The following is a 20792-nucleotide window of genomic DNA, read 5'->3' as shown; positions in this document are numbered from 1 at the left end:
GCAATTCTTGGCTAGATATATTAGAGAATCACCCCTTTCCCCAGCCCATTTTACAAATACAGAAACTGAGGAAAACAGGATTATGTGACTTAACCCAGGATCACATAGCTAGTAAGCATCTGGGGCCATATTGGAACTCACAAACTTCCCAACTCCAAGCCCAGCACTTTATCCGCTGCAGCACCTCGCAGAAAATCCTAAGAGAATATTTTTCACTGAGGGAAATGAAGATGGAGAAATCTATTGGGGGCTTTTCTGGGAGGGGAAGCAGCCATTGGACCCTCTCACACCTCGCTGTGAAAAATTATCCTGCAGACCCTTGAAATTGATTAAGAGACTTGATGTAACTATAGATAGCTTTGGGATGGGGATTAAAGGGATATAGAATTCATACGGTCATGGCATTTAGAGCTTGGGGATCATCTGCTGCCACGACTTCCTTTTATAGAAAATGAAGCTGAAGCCCAGAGAGGGCGAGTAATTTGAGTAACACTGTTTGACCTTGGGGGTCCTCCACCCTTTTGCTGTGGAACAGCTGTGACAGTTTTATTAACTCTCATCAAAATTGTACTGTGTGTGTGTGTGTGTGTGTGTGTGTGTGTGTGTGTTGTGTGTGTGTGTATACGCTTGCAGATCTCCGGGCTTTGGGCTCTCGCTGGTTGCTGAGACCACCAATGGTACCTTCCTCAGTGCAGAATTGGCCTCGAACCCCCAGGGTCAGGGAACAGCAGTGCTCCCGGAAGACCTTGGCAGGAACTGTGCAAAGCTGTTGCTGGAAGAGATTTATAGAGTAAGTCACTGGCCCTTCAAGGGGGAAGGGGGTTGGCAGTGTGGCTGTATCTCACTACATTTATTCCCATCATGCTTTTCTCTCTCTTCCAAGCTGTTCAAGTCCAGAAGGTTAACTTGTCACCTTCCATTAACGAAGGTGACATGGACTGCTGGAGGCGGGGGAGGAGGGGAAGTTAACAGTGATAATAATAGCACCTGGTGTTTCTGTAGCACTTTTAGGGGCGATAGAGTTTTTCACATTTTATCCTCACTATATTTGTGGGATACCTATTACTAGTTTTATTCCCATCTTACAGGATACTAATACATGATTCCTCTCTAGAGAACTGTGGTTAGAAGCTAGACCATTTGTCAAGGTGATTCATGCTTAGATACAAATTGAGCTAAATGACCTCTGAAGTTCTTTTAAACACTGAAATTATATAATTCACTGGTCTTTATGATTCTTTCCTGAACTTCATTGAGAAACTTTATGGTATGGTAAATAGACAACAGGGACTGAAATCAGGAAAACCCCAGTTCAGAGACTTCCTTAGAGACTTAAATAGTTCTATAATTCTGGGCAAAGTACTTTGCCTCAGTTTCCATATCTGTACCTCACAATCAGATGAGAAAATATATATTTAAAGTATTTTGCAAATTGAGCTAAATGACCTCTGAAGTTTTTTTAAACCCTGAAATTATATAATTCACTGGTCTTTATGATTCTTTCCTGAATTTCATTGAAAACTCTATAGTATAGTAAGTAGATAGCAGGAACTAAAATAAGGAAGACCCAACTTCAGACCCTGCCTTAGACACTTAAATAGTGTCTATACTGTGTATATATAGTGTGTGTATATATATATATACATACATATAATTCTGGGCAAATTACTTAGCCTCATTCTCCACATCTGTATCTCACAGTCAGTTAGATGAGACAATATATATGTAAATTGCAAATCTAGAGGGCTGTATAAATGTAAGCTATCTAGCCAACTTTATCCAGATTCTCAGTGTTACATATGAGTTGTAAAAATCTATAGATTCACCATGATTGGGCAAACAGCTGTCCATTCATCCATCCATCCATCCATCCATCTATCCATCTTCATCTATAAACTTAGATGTAAACTTAGTTTTTTTTTTTAATGTCAAATAATTTTTATATTTCAAACATATTATTCATATTTATACAAAATCAATTTAAATAATAAATATTAATTCTTATTTTTAATTTTTAAAAGCTTTTTATTTTCAAAACATATGCACATATAAATTTTCAACGTTGACCCTTGCATAGCCTTGTGTTTCAGATTTTCCTCTCCTTCCCCCACTCCCTCTCCTAGATGGCAAACAATTCAATACATGTTATACATGTTAAAATATACATTAAATCCAACATGTGTAAACATATTTATACAATTCTCTTGCTGCACAAGAAAAATCAGATCAAAAAGGAAAGAAAATAAGTAAGAAAACAAAATGCAAGTGAATAGCAACAAAAAGAGTGAGAATGTTATGTTGTAATCCACACTCAGTTCCCACAATCCTCTTTCTGGGTATATATCTCATTGTTGGAAAGAGTCAACAGTGAATTTAGTTTTTTAGACTGCTCTTGCTATAGCTAAGATCATAGACTTTGTTTCCTATAAGAGTCAGTTATTATAATTGTCCCATGGTAATAAAATGAATTTTCTTATGCAGAGGAATTTTCTTAGAAATATATGCCATTGCGTGATAATTGTATAAATATGTATACATATTTTGGATTTAACGTATATTTCTACCATGTTTAACATATGTTGGATTGCTTGCCATCTAGGGGAGGGCGTGGGGGAAGGCCGGGTTTTGCAAGGGTTAATGTTGAAGAATTGTTCACGCATATGTTTTGAAAAATAAAAAGCTTTAATAAAAAAAAGAGAAAGAAAAAACAATTAAAAAATAAAAACAAATATATGCCATTGCTCACAAAGGAGAATTGAATGTGAATAAGTTTAACAACTCCCTCACTCTTACTGGAGCCATACACAAACTGTATTACTTACTAATGGCAGGATCATAGCCAGAATGGCAGGACTGTACTTTAAGAAAAGCTTTTGTTAAGTTGTTTAAAGGCAAAGGGATAGTGTCCATGCTGTGACACACACTCATATCTAAGAAAATAGAAGCTGGCCTTAGAAATTGTTAACCAAGACGGAGAGCTTTTTTCGGTAAATATCATGACTTCTCCTTCAATCCACTGGGCTACTCTATCTTTTAAGTCTTTAAGCAGCTTAAAATATATCCCACAGTCCAGAACTCTCCTTAGGGATGCACCAAAATAGGAATCACAGAGGCATATCAGAGATGCCACTCAGAATCCAGAAAAACTTAAATGGAAGAAAAGGAATGGAAAATAAGAGCTTGGGGTGGAAGGGTGGATTGAGCTGAAACTTTACAACAAAGCCATAATCATCAAAACAGTTTAGTTTTGGTTAAGAAAAAAAGAAGTTGATCAGTAATAACAATTTGGTACACAACATACAAAAGCAAATAAACACAGTAGCCAAAGATCCCAGCAACTAGGACAAGAATTTATTATTTAACAGAAACTGTTGTAAAAATTGAAAGTAGTCTGACAGAAACTTAGGTGTAGACTAGCAGCTCACACTATATACCATGACAAAATCCACATGACTGCTTAGACATAAAGGGTGATATCATAAATAAAGGGGCAAGAAAGAAATTATCGATCATATCCATGAAGAGGAGAAAAGTTCATAACAAAGAAGAGATAAAGAAGATTACAGAAGATAGGATGGGTAATTTTAGTTACATAAATTTAAAAGTTTGTACAAATAAATACAACGTAGCAAGAATTAGAAGTGACGCAAGAAAGTAAAGCAAAAAGTCTTTGCAGCAGAATTCTCTAATAAAAGTTTTTAAATCCTAAGAGATCAAAGAAGAGGGAAAAATCCCTTATATGCAAAAATATTTATAGCAACTCTTTATGTGGCAAAGAAGAGATAACCATTAATTAGGGGATATGCATAAATTATGTTGTGTATATGTGATAAGATACTATTGTGCTATAAGAAATTAAGGAGTGGTTTCAGAGAAACATGGAAAGATTTAGGAATTGATGCAGAGTGAAATGATCAGAAGCAGGACAATAATTAACACATATTAATAATAATTTGTAAAGACAAAACAACATTTAAAAATTGGGGAATTTTAATCAGCAAAATGACCAGTTAAAGGTCCAGAGGTCTCAAGTTGAAACATGCTACCAATCTCCAGATATAAAAATGGTGGAATCAGGTTATAGATTGAGATAAATTGGGAGGAGTTATTTTTTACCTTCTGAATCCAATTTTCCCTGTGCAACAGGAGAACTGTTCGGTTCTGCAAATATATATTGTATCTAGGATATACTGCAACATATTTAACATTTATAGGACTGCTTGCCATCTTGGGGGGCGGGGGGAGAAGGGAGGGAGGGGAAAAAATCGAAACATAAGCGAGTGCAAGGGATAATGTTGTAAAAAATTACCCTGGCATGGATTCTGTCAATACAAAGTTATTATTAAATAAAAATAAAATTTAAATTTAAAAAAAAAAAAGAGAGAGAGAGATAAATTGGGAGGGGGAAAGGGATTGAATATGGCCAGTATGGGAATTTATTTTGCTTGATTATACAATCTTGTAACAGGGGTTTTATTTTCCTTGCTTTCTCAATAAGGAGTGCGGAGGGAGAAAGGAAAAAATGTACATCTGAAAGTAAAATTTAATTTACAAAGTGAGAAAAATATGCATCAATAGGAAAAAAAGTGAAGAGAGTAGATCTTGACATTCACACCCCAGCTGATGGATACCCAAGTTTCCTTTCAATTATTTGTTAACCCTCCAAAATTGCTGATCGGCAACAATAAAAAAAAAAATGGAAACAAAAATAGAAATGCTCATTGACTAATAAATGACTAAACAAACTGTGGTATGTGGACATAATGTAATATTACCATAGCATGAGAAATGAAAAATATGAAGAATTCAGAGGTGCATGAAAGACTTCTATGAAATGATATGGAGTGAAATAAGCAGAACTAAAAAAATAATATACACAATAATTATGACAGTGCAAATGGAAAGAACAACAACAACAAAAGACCTACACTGTGCAGTTATAATGACCAAACTGGGATTAGAGAAGTTGAGAAAATACATCTTTCTTCTCTCCTTTAGTTATAGAATTTAGGGACTCTGGTAATGTATATCACATATACCATCAAATACTGATGGATTAGATTAGTCTTAGCCATTTTCTTTGCTCATCATTGTTATAAGGGATGTTACAAGGGAAAGAGAGGAGAAAGATATATTTGGAACAAATATGTACAAACAAAAGCTATCAATAAAAAGAAGATAAAATTTATATTTTTAAATTGTTACTATAAACATTTTTTGTACAAATGAGAGGTTTTTGAGGAAAGTTTCACACGAGGAATTCCCTTTACTGATGAAATCACAGGTACAGAACAAATCACAGAGGAAAGATGAAGAAGGAAGAACTTAAACAAATATCATAGTTTGGCTTGAATAAATCTAGAACGTCAAATCCTATTACCAGAGAGGGCTAACTTTGTTCTGCTATGGGTTGAATAAAAGTAGGCGCTTACTTGGCAGTCATTTAACCTTTAGTAATTAACTACAGATTTCCTAGTACTGAATTGTGCTTTTGGCTTATTCTGTACTCAGTAAAACGTTGTCTTGCTGTTTTAATTACTATGACAAGCCTCCTTTTTCACTTCATAAACTTAAATTGTCCATTTGCCTGTCCCTAGCTATTGCAAAGGTCTTGATAGTGGGTGTACCCTTAAAACTAGATTATGTAAGTTTTCCCCTTACAAAATTGCACTACATTTTATTAGCACTTGACCAATGCAATCTGATCTTTTATGGGCTCCCCTGTTCCTGGTAAATGTTTCCCTTTTTCCTTCCTTATCTCTCCCTTTGGGGATGGGAGGGGGGCTTCCATTTTCTGGTTTGTACAAAGATTAATAATTAAAATGTTTGTATTGACAGGGGGGTTGTGTGGACTCCACCAACCAGAGTTTAGTTCTGCTCCTCATGACCCTTGGACAGCAGGATGTTTCCAAAGTCCTGCTAGGACCGCTGTCTCCCTACACGTAAGTTGTTTTCTTAAGCCCTGCTAGCTGAGCTGATTTATTTTTCTAATTGTACCAAATGACAAAGTTACTGTACTGAGCATATCTTGTCATCAAGTACAGAACTGCCTGTACCTCTGAGACTTAAATGAACCAAACTCTTTCCTCGTTATTTATTTTTACCTATGGGAAGCTCACTTTCTTTCTTTCCCAGCTGTAATCTTCATTTGGGACCAATTAAAGCAGCCCCACATATTGGGTATGGATCCTTTAATCTCTGCCTTTTGGTTTTATTTATTCCTTTTGGGGTTAAACACCTGATGTCTCTTATAGCTTGTTTGTTGGTTATTTGTTATGGATTGTTTTTTTCCTTTCCTCTTCCAGTGACCCAGTTGTAGCAACTAGAAGGGACACATGTCAAGTGCTTTTTATTTTTACCAAAAATGAGAGAGCGTGATACAGTTGAAAATGATTCTAGAAATAGAAAACTTTCCAGTTATCTTTCTATTCCATATTAGATATCAAAAAGAATAAAGGGTTTGGAGTAGGATCTGGGCACAAACTCCAACCCTTTGTATTACCTGGCCAAACCATACCATCTTTCCACTGTTCAGTTTCCATATCTAGAAAATGAAATATTTGCAAGAAATGGTCTTGATCTTGCAATGGGAAAATAGAAGAACTTGCTATATATGTAAATTATTGATAGGTAACAGGTAATAACTGCTGTAAAGAAATTACAATGTATAGTGGAAAGAATACAAGAATCAGAGGGTCTGAATTCTGACTCTGTTGCCTGTGTACCATTGGGTCACATTATTTCCCTTCTCTGGGCTTTGGTTTCCACATCCATCCTGCAAAGGGGTAAACCAGATGAACTCTGGAGTCTCTTCCAGTTCTAACAATCTTTGACTTGGGTTATGAAGAGAACTAAGCGGCAAGTGCACCTGGACATCTGGTTTGTATATAGTTGGGTCCTTAGCAAAGAGTCCAGTCCGAGAAGCTTTTTATTTTAATGATTGGGGCATGAGAGCTCCTGAAAGTCGTTTGCCTGCCAGACTGATTTCCCCCAGTCACGTCACCTTCCGTGGTTACATCTTGGGCCAGCGGAGGCAGCTGGGATGAGACTGAACTGTCCTTTTTCGGTTATCATGGTACCGATGCTGTATATGTGAAAGGTACAGTACTGTGATAACTGAAGAATGGTGGTGCCATCACATGAGGGGAGGAGGGGGAGAGAGAAAGGTAGGGGGAGGAAAAGAGAGGGAGGAAAGGAAGGAAAGGGAGGGGGAAAAGAGAGAGGGAGGGAGGAAGGGGGGAGATAAAAAGAAGGGAGGAAGAAAAAGAGAGGAGAAAGAGGGAGGGAGAGAAAGAAAAGGAAGGAGGAAGGAGGAGAGAGAAGGAGATGGATGAATGATTGGAAGAAGAGGGAGAAAAGGAAAAACTTAAAGAAAAGAAAGAACCAGAATGCTTCTGCTTCCCGAAAAAAATAGACCTTTGGACCTTGTGCCCTCAGGCATAATTCTTCCATAGGAATGGATTCTTGAAGGGAGGGATGGAGTACTTTTTATAGACTTAGTATAGGTTTTTGGAGGTATTACTTGTTTGATGTGTATCTAAATGGCATCTAGGTATATCTAGAACCCTGGACTTGGAGAGAGATCTGAGTTCAAAATCCTTCCTCAGACAGATGCTTAACTAGCTTACTTGGGCAAGTCAACTGATCTCTGTGTCTATTTCCTCATCTGTAAATCTGTATTATGTGGGTAATAATAATAATGGCAGCATCCACTTCTCAGAGTTGTTGTGAAGATAAAATGAGCTGCTTGTAAAGTGTATTATAAAGGTTAAAAGTGCTATGTCAATAATAGCCATTTTTAAGAAGGGAGTGAAGGTAGAGAAATGTTATCAGGCTAGCTCCCTCAGTAAGAGCCTAAGAGACCGGATAACCTCCGTGTTGTTGATTGTCCTTTATTCTTGAAGAGGATTATGACATCAGGAAGAAGATGGTACCAGGACATGCAAGTGAGTTGGATTCAATTGAGGGATGCTGTGCAGAGACACCTGCCTCAATTTCTACTCCAGATCCATCTGGGTCCAGTGACAAGATAATAGAGATGGCCCTCCATCTCACTCTAGAGAATCCAGAGAGAAAGTATAGTGGAAAATGCCTTTGGAGGTCAGGATTTGGAGTTTTCTGTCCTGCTTCTGCCTCTTAACTAGATTTAATTGATAAGTCAGATAGATTTGACTGGTAATGTGATTTGTTCAGGATTTTCCAGGGAATAAGTTTTTTAAAGTTGTGCTTCAAATCCAGACCCCATTTCTCCAAGTTCACTGTTTTGTCTTTCAGTTCAAAGATTTCTGTCTTCCAACTCAAATATTGTAGGATTTGAAAATTCTTTAAAGAGCTACTTTAATTTCATTTGCAAGTCCTGGCATTGACATTGCCATAAATACATTGCAATAAATAAGAACAAATTATATGAACAAATAGGGCACAATCAGAGGTTTAGAATGCATGGTTAACTTTTTGGATTTTTAAGAGACTTGGGTTGGAGGCTACTCTGCGCTAACCAGTCCCTTGCTAGGTGACCTTGGACAAATCTTTCATTACTTTAGAGTTCAGTTTTCTCATCTATTAAATTAACAGAGTTCAAAGGGATTTCTAAAATCTAATAATCTATGATTCACTTCTTTTTTTATTTATATAATAGCTTTTTATTTTCCAAATACATGCAAAGATAGTTTTCAACATTCACCCTTGCAAAAACCTTTTCCCTCCTCCCTCTCCTAGACAAGAAGTAATCCAATGTAGGTTAATGTTAAGTTCTAAACGTTTGCACATTTATCATGCTGCACAAGAAAAATATGATTCACTTCTCATAATAGGAAATGTTAATCTCTTTATGACAACAGGAGGTCCCATTTAATTTTTTTGTATCCTTCTGTGCTTTACTAATTAGTCATAGAATCTTAGGCTCATAAAGCTAGAAGGAACTTTAGAAGGACTTACAGTTTAACTCATCATTTTACAGATGAGGAAACAGAGGCATGAAGAGTTAAATGAGTTCACCAGAGTTATGCAGGTTGTTAGTGGCGGACCCAGGATTATGATCTCAATTATTGTTGTTATTCCTTCATTTCAGTCACATGCAACTCTTTATTGACCCAAATTTGATGTTTTCATGGCAAAGATTCTGGAGTGCTTTGCCATTTCCTTCCCCAGCTCATTTTACAGATAAGGAACCTGAGGCAAACAGGTAAAGTGACTTTCTTAGGGTCACACAGATAGTAAATGTCTGAAGAGGTTTGAACTCAGGAAAATGAATTTTCCTGACTCCAGGCTGTGTATTCTATCCATTGTGTCATCTCACTGCTCTTTTGACCCTAGATCTCCCATTTGTTCTGTTGTATCACAATGCATCCTGGAGAGGAATAGGAAGAGAATTAACTGTTTATTTTGGGACATCATATTTTAGGAAAGACTCCAGATTACCTCCATGACCCTCTCTTTGGCTTTCAGAGTCCTTTATAATCTGCCCCCTTCCCAGCTTTCCAGACTTTTCATACCTTATTTCTTCCCAACACCCTCTGCAATATAATGATACTGAGATGTTTGCTTTTTCTCCTTTAACTTTTCTATAAACTGCCTCTTTCTCAAAGTATGTTTTTTCCCCCAACTCCTGGGAGAATTCAAGTAAGGCACACAAGTTTTTTGTTGTTTTTAATTAAATATATATTTTTTCAGTTACCTAAAATCCTTTTTGTCTCTCATACCTCCCTTTCTCCCCAATCTCAATACTATGTATTTTTATTGTCAAAGTCTTGGCTAAAATCTTACCTTCTGCCCAAAAAAATAACTTTCCCTTCTCCCCAAAGGCTAGTTAGTGTTTTCCCTCTGAGATTTTCTTCAATTTGTCTTGTATGTTTCTTGTTTGTGCATAATATTAATGGGTTGTCTTGCCCCTGGATTCCTTGAGGAATCTTTTGCCTCTCTTTTATCCCTAGTACTTGACAGTGCCTGTCACATAATAAACACATAATAAATGCTTGTTGAGTGAACAATGGAATAAATCCTGAGGGGGGCAACCAGTGGAAGGAAAATGGGAACAGTCAGCTTGCAGTAACAGAGATGGGGCCATAGTAACAGCCTCCAGTTGAACGGGGAATCGTGTTGGAAAAGGGATTTGATTGATTTTATTTCTGCTTGGCCCCAATGTGAAAAGCTAAGAGCTTTTGCTATTAAGAGAAAACTTACTGACAAAGATGGTCAGCAAGAAGTTATTAAGCATGGTGTATACCAAGTACTAGAGCTTCAAAGAAAGGCAAAAAAACATGGTCCTTACCCTCAAGGAGTTTACCTTCTGATGGGTAAGGCAGTATGCAAACAATGATGTTGCTGGAGGTATGTATAGAGGAAAAGTTCAAGCAGCAAAATCTATTCAAAAACCAAATGACTTGCTTTTGGTGCCCTTTACTGGAATCACTAAAGAAACTTGCATACCCACTTGTTGGGTGTGTGTTTTGTTGAGACTCAGAGGATCATAGATTTAGAAAGGTAGAAGGAGTCTTTGAGGAACTTTGAGCCAGTCTCTTCCTTTTAAAGATAATTGAGATGGTGCTTTCTAGTTTCCAATAGTCTTTACATTATCTCATTTGATCTTCACATCAGCTCTGTGAATGAAGTAATAACCTGTAGAATTATTCTCCCTTTTACAGATGAGGAAACTGAGGCACAGAGTGGTGAAAGTGAATTATCTAAGGCCGCTCAGCTCGTAAGGGGTAGAGCCAGGATTCCAGCTCAGATTTGTTGACTTTCCACTACCCTACAGTTGACTCAGGGCCACATACAAGCAAGACTGGCTGAGCCATTGTATGGGCAGTACTGAGGGGCTATATACAGTTTTGGTTTGGGTGAGAAATGCAATGAGCGTTTTTTTCACATTCAGCTCTTGTTTTCTAGATTTCATCACTTTGGTCCCTAGGGTTTGCTCATCTATTCAGCAAGTCAGCAAGCCCTTTGAATGCAGAATGTTGGGGTTTGGGGGTAGTTGTTTTTTTTACCGAAGCTGACATTGTTGTGAAAGTAGATATCTGTCCTTTGGAAGCTCCTGTGGCCATGTGTGAGTGTCTACCCCCCAGCATCAATTGCAAAGTTTTAAATGGTACCTCCTACTCTCATGGGAGAGGTCAGAGAAAGATGGAGAGAGCCAAGTGTCACTGTGGCTGTTGACTAACCCTGTAGTTTGGAAACATCCCATAATCTTTGATTTCCAAATATGTTGGATGTAACAAGTACCGTTCTGCCCCAGCGCTGGCCAGTTCTTCTCCTAAATGAGGCATTTTTTCTAATTCCCTGAGGCCTTTTTTTCTTTCCTGTGAGACAAAGTGGTTGTAGATAGAGATAGAGAGCCAGAAGACTTTGATACACATCCCAGACAAATCTGGGTTCAAGCTCTGCCTCTGACGTACTGATTGTGCGACTCTGGTCAGATCACTTCACCTCTCGATGCTTCCTGGTCCTAGTCCATTAAGAGTGTATCAGTTGCAGAAAAAGTGGTATACCCGCATTGCTAGAAGGATTTTTATTGCCTGTGAAATCACAACTCCCGTCTCTGTTCTGAGAATTGTTGCTAAGGACAGTGTGTCTGTTACATTGAGAGGCAGCTAGGTGGTCCATTGGGTGGAGCCCTGGACTTGGAATAAGGATGCACCTGGGTTCAAATGTACTCTAGATACTTTGTGATCCTGGGCAAATCACCTCACCTTGTCTGCTAGTTTCCTCATCTTTCTAAAATGGTTACACCTACCTCACAAGGTTGTCATCAAGATGTAAACTTTACAAACTTTACAGCGCTGTATAAATGCTAGTTGCTGCTATAAGAATAAGGATAGAAGGGGCAGCTAGGTGGCCCAGTGGATAGAGCATCAGCTCTGAAGTCAGGAGGACCTGAGTTCAAATCTGGCCTCAGACACTTAGTATTTCCTAGCTTATGACCCTAGGCATGTCACTTAACCCCCTAATTGCCTCAGCCAAAAAAAAAAAAAAAAAAAGAATAATAGCAATGATAATGATTATTGTTATTATTTGCATATACCTCTCAGGGACACATATGTTTCTTTATAATATAATATTCTATCTATATTATCTATATTATAATATTAATAATACAATATTAATGCTATATTATAACATAATAAAAGAAAAGACAAACACTTAAAATTATTATGGGTTAACATCAAAAGCAGCCAGCTCTACTGCTTTGGGAGATCCAACTCCTTGAAAACTGTACATATACACTGGGAGGGTAAAGAAGAGGAGGAGTGAGGGTCTCTATGATTTCCTTTTTTGCTCGCTATTTTTTTGCATGGGTCTTGCATGTCTAAGGGCTTAGAGGGAGAAGGGGGAAGTTCTTAGAACTTAGTTTCAGTTGCAGGTCTGCTCTGGGGCCCTATCTTCCCCGAGGCTCAGCCCCATTGCGGGCACGTCTCTGGCAAGCAGATATTGAACCGCCAACAAATAATGCTTTAATTTTATGCTTCTGCCCCTGACTCCCCCTTTTAATATGTGAGCAGAGTGGGTTCTCTTCGCCTTGTGGTTTTCTTTTACTCTGGGAGGCAGATAGGATAGGGCTGGGTGTGTGCGTGTGCATGTGTTTTTCCTCCTTTCGTCTAAAATGAACAGTCTTTTAACTCTTTCACATCCAGGCAGAAGGGAGACTCCAGGCTTTCGGGAGCAGTGAAAGGCGTTCTGTGAAACGTGCTTTAGTTCAGATTTCAGTACAGTCCCACCTCAGGCTAGCCGAGGGGTTTGGCAGAACATCACGTCCAGGCGGGACAGGCTTTCTTTCAGCTCGCATCTTGTTGGTGGAGGTTTAATCCCTTTTCCAAAAGCGACAACCACCCAGCTGTGCACACTGGAGCGTGTGTCTCTCCCGTCCCTGTCCAAGAATCGACGAAGGTGGCTGCAGATGCTTGGTGCCTCCCTATACACACACACACACACACACACACACACACACACACACACACTCTTTGAAAGGAGAGCGAGGGGCTGTTTTTTCAAGGCCAGCTGACAATTTTGAGCAGGGCATTTACAGCAGCATGATCTGATTTAAATAGGTTGGTTGGGTGAGGATCAAGAGAGCAAGCTGTTTGTACTCCTGCTGTGCTCTTGGAAATCACTTCTTTAGCAATAGGGGAAGAGGAGAAAGAAAGAGAACATGTTGTTTTCTCCTAAGACGGCAGATGAGTGGGTGAGATGAGTTTTATCTCTTTCGACAGAGCTAGAGGTTTTACCCACAAATGTGTTTGGGCATAGGCGGTAGGGGTGGGGATGGTGATGGAACAGACATTTTTAATGACCTGAATTTAAAAGGCCTTGAGCTAGGATCTAGAAGGAGGAAACATTTGGGATAGCTGGGGAAAAGTGTTTCAATGTGTCCATGCCCTTGTGGATCAATCCACAATCAATAACCCTCCTCCTATAAACCCCCTTTTCTCATCTGACACTGCCATTATCTTATTGCCCTCAGTACTTCCTCCCCAGACTATTGCTTGTAACCTGTTGGCAGATGTCTCTGCTTTAGATTTCTCCCTATTCCATCAAAGAGATCTTTCCTAAGGTACAGGGTTGACCATGTAATCTCCTTCTCTCAGTAACCTTCAGTAGCTTTCTGTTCCTTTCAAGATCAAAAATAAAATCCTTTGTCTGGCTTTCAAAGCCCTTTGTAACTTGACCCATTTCCCCTTTTCCAGACTTCTTACAGTTCCACTTAGTCTTTGATCCAGTGATACTGACCGCCTTGCTGTTCCTCCCACAAGATACTATCTCCCAATCTCCGACATTTTCAGTGGCAATCCCCCATACCTGGTATAACTCTCCCTCCTTTGTTCCTACCTTCTAGTATTCTTGACTTCCTTCATGTCCCAACAAAATCCCACCTTCTATAAGACACTTTTCCTAGTTCCCTCTTAATATTATTACATTCTTTCCATTACTTCCAATCTGCCCTGCTGCTTTGTACATTGTTGCTTGCATAGTGTCTCCTCCTAGAATGGAAGCTCCCTGAGAGCAGGAATTGTTTTGTTCTCTCTTTGTATCCTTAGAGCTTAGCATATAGTACTCTCTTAATAATTTGCTTGTTCATTGATTGAGAGCTTACTAGTCACAAAGTCAGAAAGGAAGGAAGGAGAGGGAGGGAGGGGGAAAGGGAAAGGGAAAGAAAAAGAGAGAGAGAGAGAGAGAGAGAGAGAGAGAGAGAGAGAAAGGAAGAAGAAGGAAGGAAGAGAAAAGAGAAGAGAAGAGAAAGAAAAATAGATCTTCCTAGTGCTCTGGAGGCTTTCCTCTAGTTCTTGTAGTTACCAAGATGGCACCTGTATTTTCTGTGTTATCCCTGCTTGCTAGTGACTGTTCCATCTCCTTTATTGCTCCTAAATATGCTCAGTGGTACCTGTCACCCAGTCTTTCATGCTTACTTATACCTGTTCTCCTTCACTTTAACTCACCTGCCCTACATTAAGATTCTATCTGTGGCTCTTGATGTTCTAATGGAGCCAGTTTTTCAAGGGTGACAACTTATTCAGCTCCACATTTTTCCTCCTTCCTTCTTGCTAACCTTTTGGCCATAGGGATTAAAAGGGATTTTTCCTTCTAACCAAAAAAAAAAAAAAAAAAAAAGGAAAAAAGTTAAAAAACAAAATAATAAAACAATACTAGGGGAGAGGTGGGCTATATGAGTTCTTGGATAATCCAAAATGGGGTGGGAGGGTTGAGAGAGAATTTTTTTTAAATTAATTTTGCTCCCTTTTCTTTCCATTTTTAGAATAGAATTTTTGCGGCATTTGAAGAGTTTCTTCCAAATCATGTTCAAAATTGAAACTAAGCCATGTGGTGAAGAGCTTAAGGGAGGGGAGAAGGTACTGATGACATGTGTGGGAGTTGGCTTCTCAAACCTCAGCAAGACCATCAAGTAACATAACTTCCACCTTCAAGTCAGACCAGACCAGACTGAAAAGTGAAGATTCTCGAAGACTACCAAATCTCCATTTAGAACAGGGCAGCCACAAATATTAAGGACTTTTTTTTCTTTTTTCTTTTTTATAGGACATTAAAAATAAAAGACATTTAAATAACAGTTCCTACCCGTTTCCCCCTCTTAGAGATAAGCCCTGCATCCAGGTTGGTTTAAGAAGAAATTTCCCTCAGAAATATGGGGAGAGAGTGTGAAGCTGAGTGTGTTGGGTGGCTGTCCTGTTTGAACTGTATTTCACCAGAGTTGTCTCAGCCTGGAGACTTCTAGCCTCTAGACTTCTCCTCTTAAAGCACTAAGCTATAGACTTTCATTTTGCTCTTCTGCCATTGCATGGGCCACCATCTTGGTCCCAGATACTTGCACTCCATCTTGTTCTGCCCAAGCAAGAGACTGGATGATGTTTCACAAACTCCCCTAATTGGAGGGGACCTAGTCATCTGGTCCATTAGCTACAAAGCAGAATGAGAATCTTATCAGCCCACTCAACAAGAAGCCATTCAGCCCCTGTGCAACCAACATGAGGGCCATGCACCCGGACAACTGTGGGAGCAAATCATTTAACTGAATTGAACCTTAATTTTACCTTTAAAACGTAGAGGTTGGACTAGGCAATAATGGGATCCAATTTTTGAACTGTGACCTTTGGACCTCTACGGTGCCTTCCTACTCTGGGATTCTGTATCTCTAGTCAGCCAACTTCTCTACATTGGTGTGAGGAGAGCCATGGAGGCTGAGTCCAGGGACAGCATGAATATGTAGATGGCTTTCCTTGCCTGGAACGTCCTTACATTCCTCTGGGCCTAGGTTTATGATTCTCGTAACTAAGAGCTCGGTTTTCCTGCTAGACAGGATGGAGAGAAAATTTAGAAATCTCTTTCCCAGGATATCCATCATTATCTCTGTACTGAATCACGGGGACCATTTCTATTTATAGGCTTCAAAAGGACCAGGAGACAAGAAGAGCATTAGGTCATGAACCCTTTCCTTTAAAAAATGTTTCATTGATACTTTCTGGTTTGTTTAGTGTTTTTTTTTTTTTCCCCTGAGAAAATTGGGATTAAGTGACTTGCCCAGGTTCACACAGCCAGGCAGTGTTAAGTGTCTGAGGCTAGATTTGAACTCACATCCTCCTGACTTCAGGGCTCTGAACACTGCACCAATTTGCTGCCCTTTGTTTTTTTAAATGTCATTGTCACTGGCTACTGCTCTTCCTCCTTTTCACAAAATCCTCCCTTGGAACAAAGAAGTTAAGCAAAAAAAAATCATTAACATTAATTCTGTATGGTGCATTCATTCCACATTAGTAGCCCACCATTTCATTGTATCGTCATAATCTTTCCACAGATTGCAAAGGCGGGGACCAGTCATAGAGCACTAACTCCAATAAATCATATTTGTGATGCTAAAAAAGAAATAGACAGTTCTTGAATGATTTTAAGAAGTTTACCCTTCCCTTCCCCCTCTTCTCTTCCTGGTCTTGATCTTTCCTTTCGAGGTAGAAGGGTTTCCCCTAAATCATGCACACACACCCCTTTATCCTATTTACTTACTGGATTTTCCAGCAGCCACCCAGGGTAGTCTGGGGAAAGCCCTCAGTCCAGGATTCTGAATGCCTTGCATTCTTCTCCTGCTGTGGTAGTCCCTCCCTTTTCCTCAGGGCACACAAAGAAAGCTCAGTTTCAGCAGTCACAACAGGAAGATAAAAATGGATATTGATGATAGAATGCTGCTTCTCAACTTTTCCCAGCATATTAACATACCTGTGAATTTTATAGAAACAGAGATTTGTCTGTTACCGCTTCTCCCCTACGATTTGGGGGGGAAAGGCATTCGCCTTCTTTACTACAATTTTCATATAATTTATGTCTGTATGTCAGCAATCCACATTTCCCTTCAGCATAGCTCCCTGTAAAAGGGCAAAAGGGAGAAAACCCAGAATATTACAATATGTTGGACTATTTTGGAGAGCTAGCCCAAAGAATGGACCCTCCATTTCCATTGGTATGGGACTAAAGTTGTCCCTAAATAGCATCTGTTCTCTTGATTTTATTTTTCCTCTAATGTAAAAAGTAACCAGTTACAAGGTCTGGGTGAGCTGCCTCTTGCCTGGGAATTGGTGTAATGAGAAGATCTCTGGTTTATCTCAGCTCTGTCACTAGCTGAGTGACCATGAGCATGTCCCAGCCTCTCAAAAATGAGGAGATTGGGTTGTTTTTTATATTGTTTCCTAGCCCTAATCTTTAGTGTAAATTAGTTTATGAGGTCACTATTTATAGTTATAGAAAAGGAGGAAATGGAAGTAAGGACTGAAGACACAAACGGCAAATTTTGTCCACTTCACAATTTGACCTGTGTATTTTGGAAAAGAATATGGGGGTGGGGGTAATGAACAAAGATGGGGAGAAAGGTAGTCGGGGCAATGAATCGTGAGATCATCTGGTTCCTCTCTCGGTAGCATTTCTTGCTTGCCCACTCCTGGGGTCCAAACAGGGCTTTTTGATGAGGGATCATCTGGCAGCATTTTCTTGCCCACTCCTGGATTCCAAATGAGAATTTCTGACCTGGCATTATTTGATCCCCTCTCTCAGTAGCACTTTGTATTAGAGATGTGAAAGAGTAGGCAAAAGGTGACCCAACAATCTCCCCTTGACTTAAGGTGGCCTTTTCCGTATAACATTAATGTGGTCGATCTTCATAGAATAAATGAGATAACAAGGAAGGAAAGAGAGAGGTTAATGATCTTATTCCTCAGGATCATCGAAGGGACAGCTGTGACTAGAGCAGCCACATAACTGGAGACTTCTCAAATCAATGAATGATGTTAAAGAAAGATTTTCCTTTAGAGAGGTTATAGCACATAATTATAAGTCATACCCAGTAAACAGGGTATGAACAGGGAAGAAAAAACAAGTTTACCATTTTAAAAAAAATTTTTTTTAGATTATACATGTACATTCATTTTTTAAATATTTCCATATGAGTCAGATAGAAGAGAGAGATGAGAATAAAAGAGAAAAACCATGAGAAAGGGAAAAAAAGGATGAAAATAGCATACAAGATTTTTTTCAAGATAACGTTTTTCTTTTTTTTTTTTTTTTACAGGTTATAGTGGTTTGTTGTTTATCCAAATACATGTAAAAATAGTTTTCAACATTCATTTTTGTAAGATTTTCTGTTTCAAATTTTTCTCCTTACCTCCCCCTTCTCCAAGACAGCAAGCAATCTGATATAGGTTAAGCTATATAACCTAATTAAATGTAAAAATGTAAAGAACAATTTTTAAAACATTTTTAAAAAAAAGTTTTGAGTAAGAATAACTGAGTGAATGTTCATCAGTTGGGGAATAAGTTATAATATGTGGATTTAATGGAATATTATTGTTCTATAAGAAATAATCAGCAGGCTGATTTTAGAAAGTCCTGGAGGAATTGATATAAAGTGAAGAAAGTAGAACCAACAGAACATTGTACACATAAACAACAAGATATTTCTATGATCAACTGGGATGGACTTAGGCTCTTTTCAGCAATGAGGTGATTCAGGCCAATTCAATACACTTGTGATAGAGAGCGCCATCTGCACCCAGAGGGAGAATTATGGGAACTGAATATAGATCAGCATTATATTTTCACCTTTTTTGTTGTTTGCTTTCTTGTTTTTTTTCTTTTCATTGTTTTCCCTTTTGACCTGGTTTTTCTTGTTCAGCATGATAAGTTGGAGTTGTTTAGAAGAATTATACATGTTTAATTGCTTGCTGTCTAGGGCAGAAGGAGGGAAAAAAATTGGAATACAATGTTTTGCAGGGGTGAATGTTGAAAACTGTCTTTGCATATATTTTGAAAAACAAAAGGCTATTATAAAAAAACAAAAAATTTAGAGTTTTGAGTTCCAAATTCTATCCCTCTCTTTCTCTCCTCCCTATCTGAGATCGTAAGCAATTTGATAAAGTTTATAAATGTAGGCATTCATTATTAAGGCCTTTAAATCACGTCTGTCAACAATGTGGAGTATGTTAAAATATATGTGGGCTTCCACACCTGTTTCTCAACAGGAACCAAACTAAAGTCAATACTTAACAACTTTAGGGCTAAGTTATTAAGCAAACAAGATTATTTTTCTTTCCCATTGTACATTTCTGAATATCGACATCTATTTGCCTATATCTGACAATCTTTTGTTAAGGAGGCAAAGAATTCTGCATGTACCCCTGCCTGTTTTGAGTTTCTTCTCAGCTCATCTGTGATTAACCCTGTGTTTGCTGATTTGTCACTGTTGTTGAAAAGGAAACTAGTTTTTTGAGGTTAAAAGTATAAGCTGAACTAAAGAAATGGGTTTGCCTGTAACTCGTACTTGGTTTGGCTGTGGGTTTTTCAAATGCTTAAAATAGCTTATTTCCAAAAGAATAATCATTGGGGGAAGCAGCATGATGTAGGTCTATGTGACCTTTGGCATTCTTTAGCCTCTCCTTGATAAGATAGTAATACTTATACTATCCACCTCATGTGGTGGTTCTGAGAAAAAGAATAAATGATCTATAAATGTGAATTGAACTATTGTAATCTCATGAGGAAATCACTTCATCTCGGGTCCTTTTTCCTCATCTCTAAAATAAAAGGGTTAAAACAGGGATTCTTAAAACTTCTAGGTTTAAATCTAGATTCTTAAACCTGGGAGTTTGGGGACTTGTATATTGTAATGTTTTTATAAATATATCTCAATATAATTGGTTTCCTTTTAAAGCATATATATTTAATGCATTTAAGACCATGAGAAGGGGGTTTGTAGGGAATCCATCTCACATATAACACACACAAGGCTAAGGATCCCTGGTTGAGATTTCTCTCATTTCCTGTCCAACTCTGAAATTTATGATCTAATGGATTAAATGAACATAAGACTCCTGAATGACTTGGGGGAATGAATATTTTCTGTGCATTCTCATCTTTCCCCTCTTCTCTCCTGTCTTCCTTGGATTCCCTAAGGGCCATTCTGGCAAATGCTCCTTGGCCTGAGAACAGCAGGGTATCAAAGGGCAAATGACAGAAGTAGACAGCTGCTACTTTTTTCTATCTTTGCCAACAGTCGGGATGTCCTGTATTATTACCCTTCTAAGTCCAATTTTTAGAAGCCTCAGCCACTCACCAGCAGAAATTGCTTTGTTTTAATACCTTTCAGTAAAGATCTGGGACATCATGGAGACTCCCCTATATATATAGTGCTTCGCACAAAGGCACTATATGTTCAATGAATGATAATAAAAATAATAATAACATTTTTATAATGCTTTAAAATTTAAAAAACACTGTTAACTGCAACAGTCCTGCATGTAGATCATGTGAATATTGCCCTCTCATTTCATAGATGAGAAAACCAATGGGGATTGATGGATTTGCCCAAAATCACTAAGTATCACAGCTGATAATTGAACTCAGATCTCTTGACATGGATCCAAATATTCTGCTGTGCTACACCCCATTGAATCATGAAAATGAAAAGTAGGAGAACGCTTTAGCTATGGCCGTTGTATAAAAAACACAAAGCAGTGTTCTTTTGAGATTCTTGGTTAAAGCAAAAATGGAGTAGAGTCCTCTGTATATCGCTGAGCCTGCAGAAAGCTTTTGTCCCTTAGGATGCAGGATTAATCCACACCAAAGATTCGGAGTAGGGATCAGCTTCATGAGGATCAGTCTCAGCTGCTATTTAGAAATAACCTTCTAACAGAGCTTTTTCTCTGGACTCAGAGACAAGACACTTTAGCCAGGCTGGATCCAGCTCCTCCGGAGACTGGCTGCCCTTCTAGAATACACCAGAGCTTCTGAATTCTCTGCTAACG

At 38.5% G+C, this 20792-nt stretch overlaps 1 protein-coding gene across 1 annotated transcript in view; it reads left to right on the top strand.

Annotated features, from left to right (window-relative positions):
* RCL1 (RNA terminal phosphate cyclase like 1) overlaps positions 1-16373 on the top strand; it is a 64079-nt gene extending 47706 nt beyond the window's left edge. Inside the window, exons 7-9 of the mRNA XM_051987784.1 lie at positions 634-790; positions 5839-5942; positions 14750-16373. Of these exons, the coding sequence (XP_051843744.1) occupies positions 634-790; positions 5839-5942; positions 14750-14900 (412 nt within the window). The 3' untranslated portion in view covers positions 14901-16373. The remainder of the gene's footprint in view (positions 1-633; positions 791-5838; positions 5943-14749) is intronic.
* Positions 16374-20792: the final 4419 nt, after the last annotated feature.

This window comes from Antechinus flavipes, chromosome 1 (genome assembly GCF_016432865.1).
Source record: "Antechinus flavipes isolate AdamAnt ecotype Samford, QLD, Australia chromosome 1, AdamAnt_v2, whole genome shotgun sequence".
NCBI lineage: Eukaryota > Metazoa > Chordata > Mammalia > Dasyuromorphia > Dasyuridae > Antechinus > Antechinus flavipes.
The sequence above is the reverse complement of the archived record's forward strand: the minus strand, read 5'-3'. Positions and strand labels throughout refer to the sequence as shown.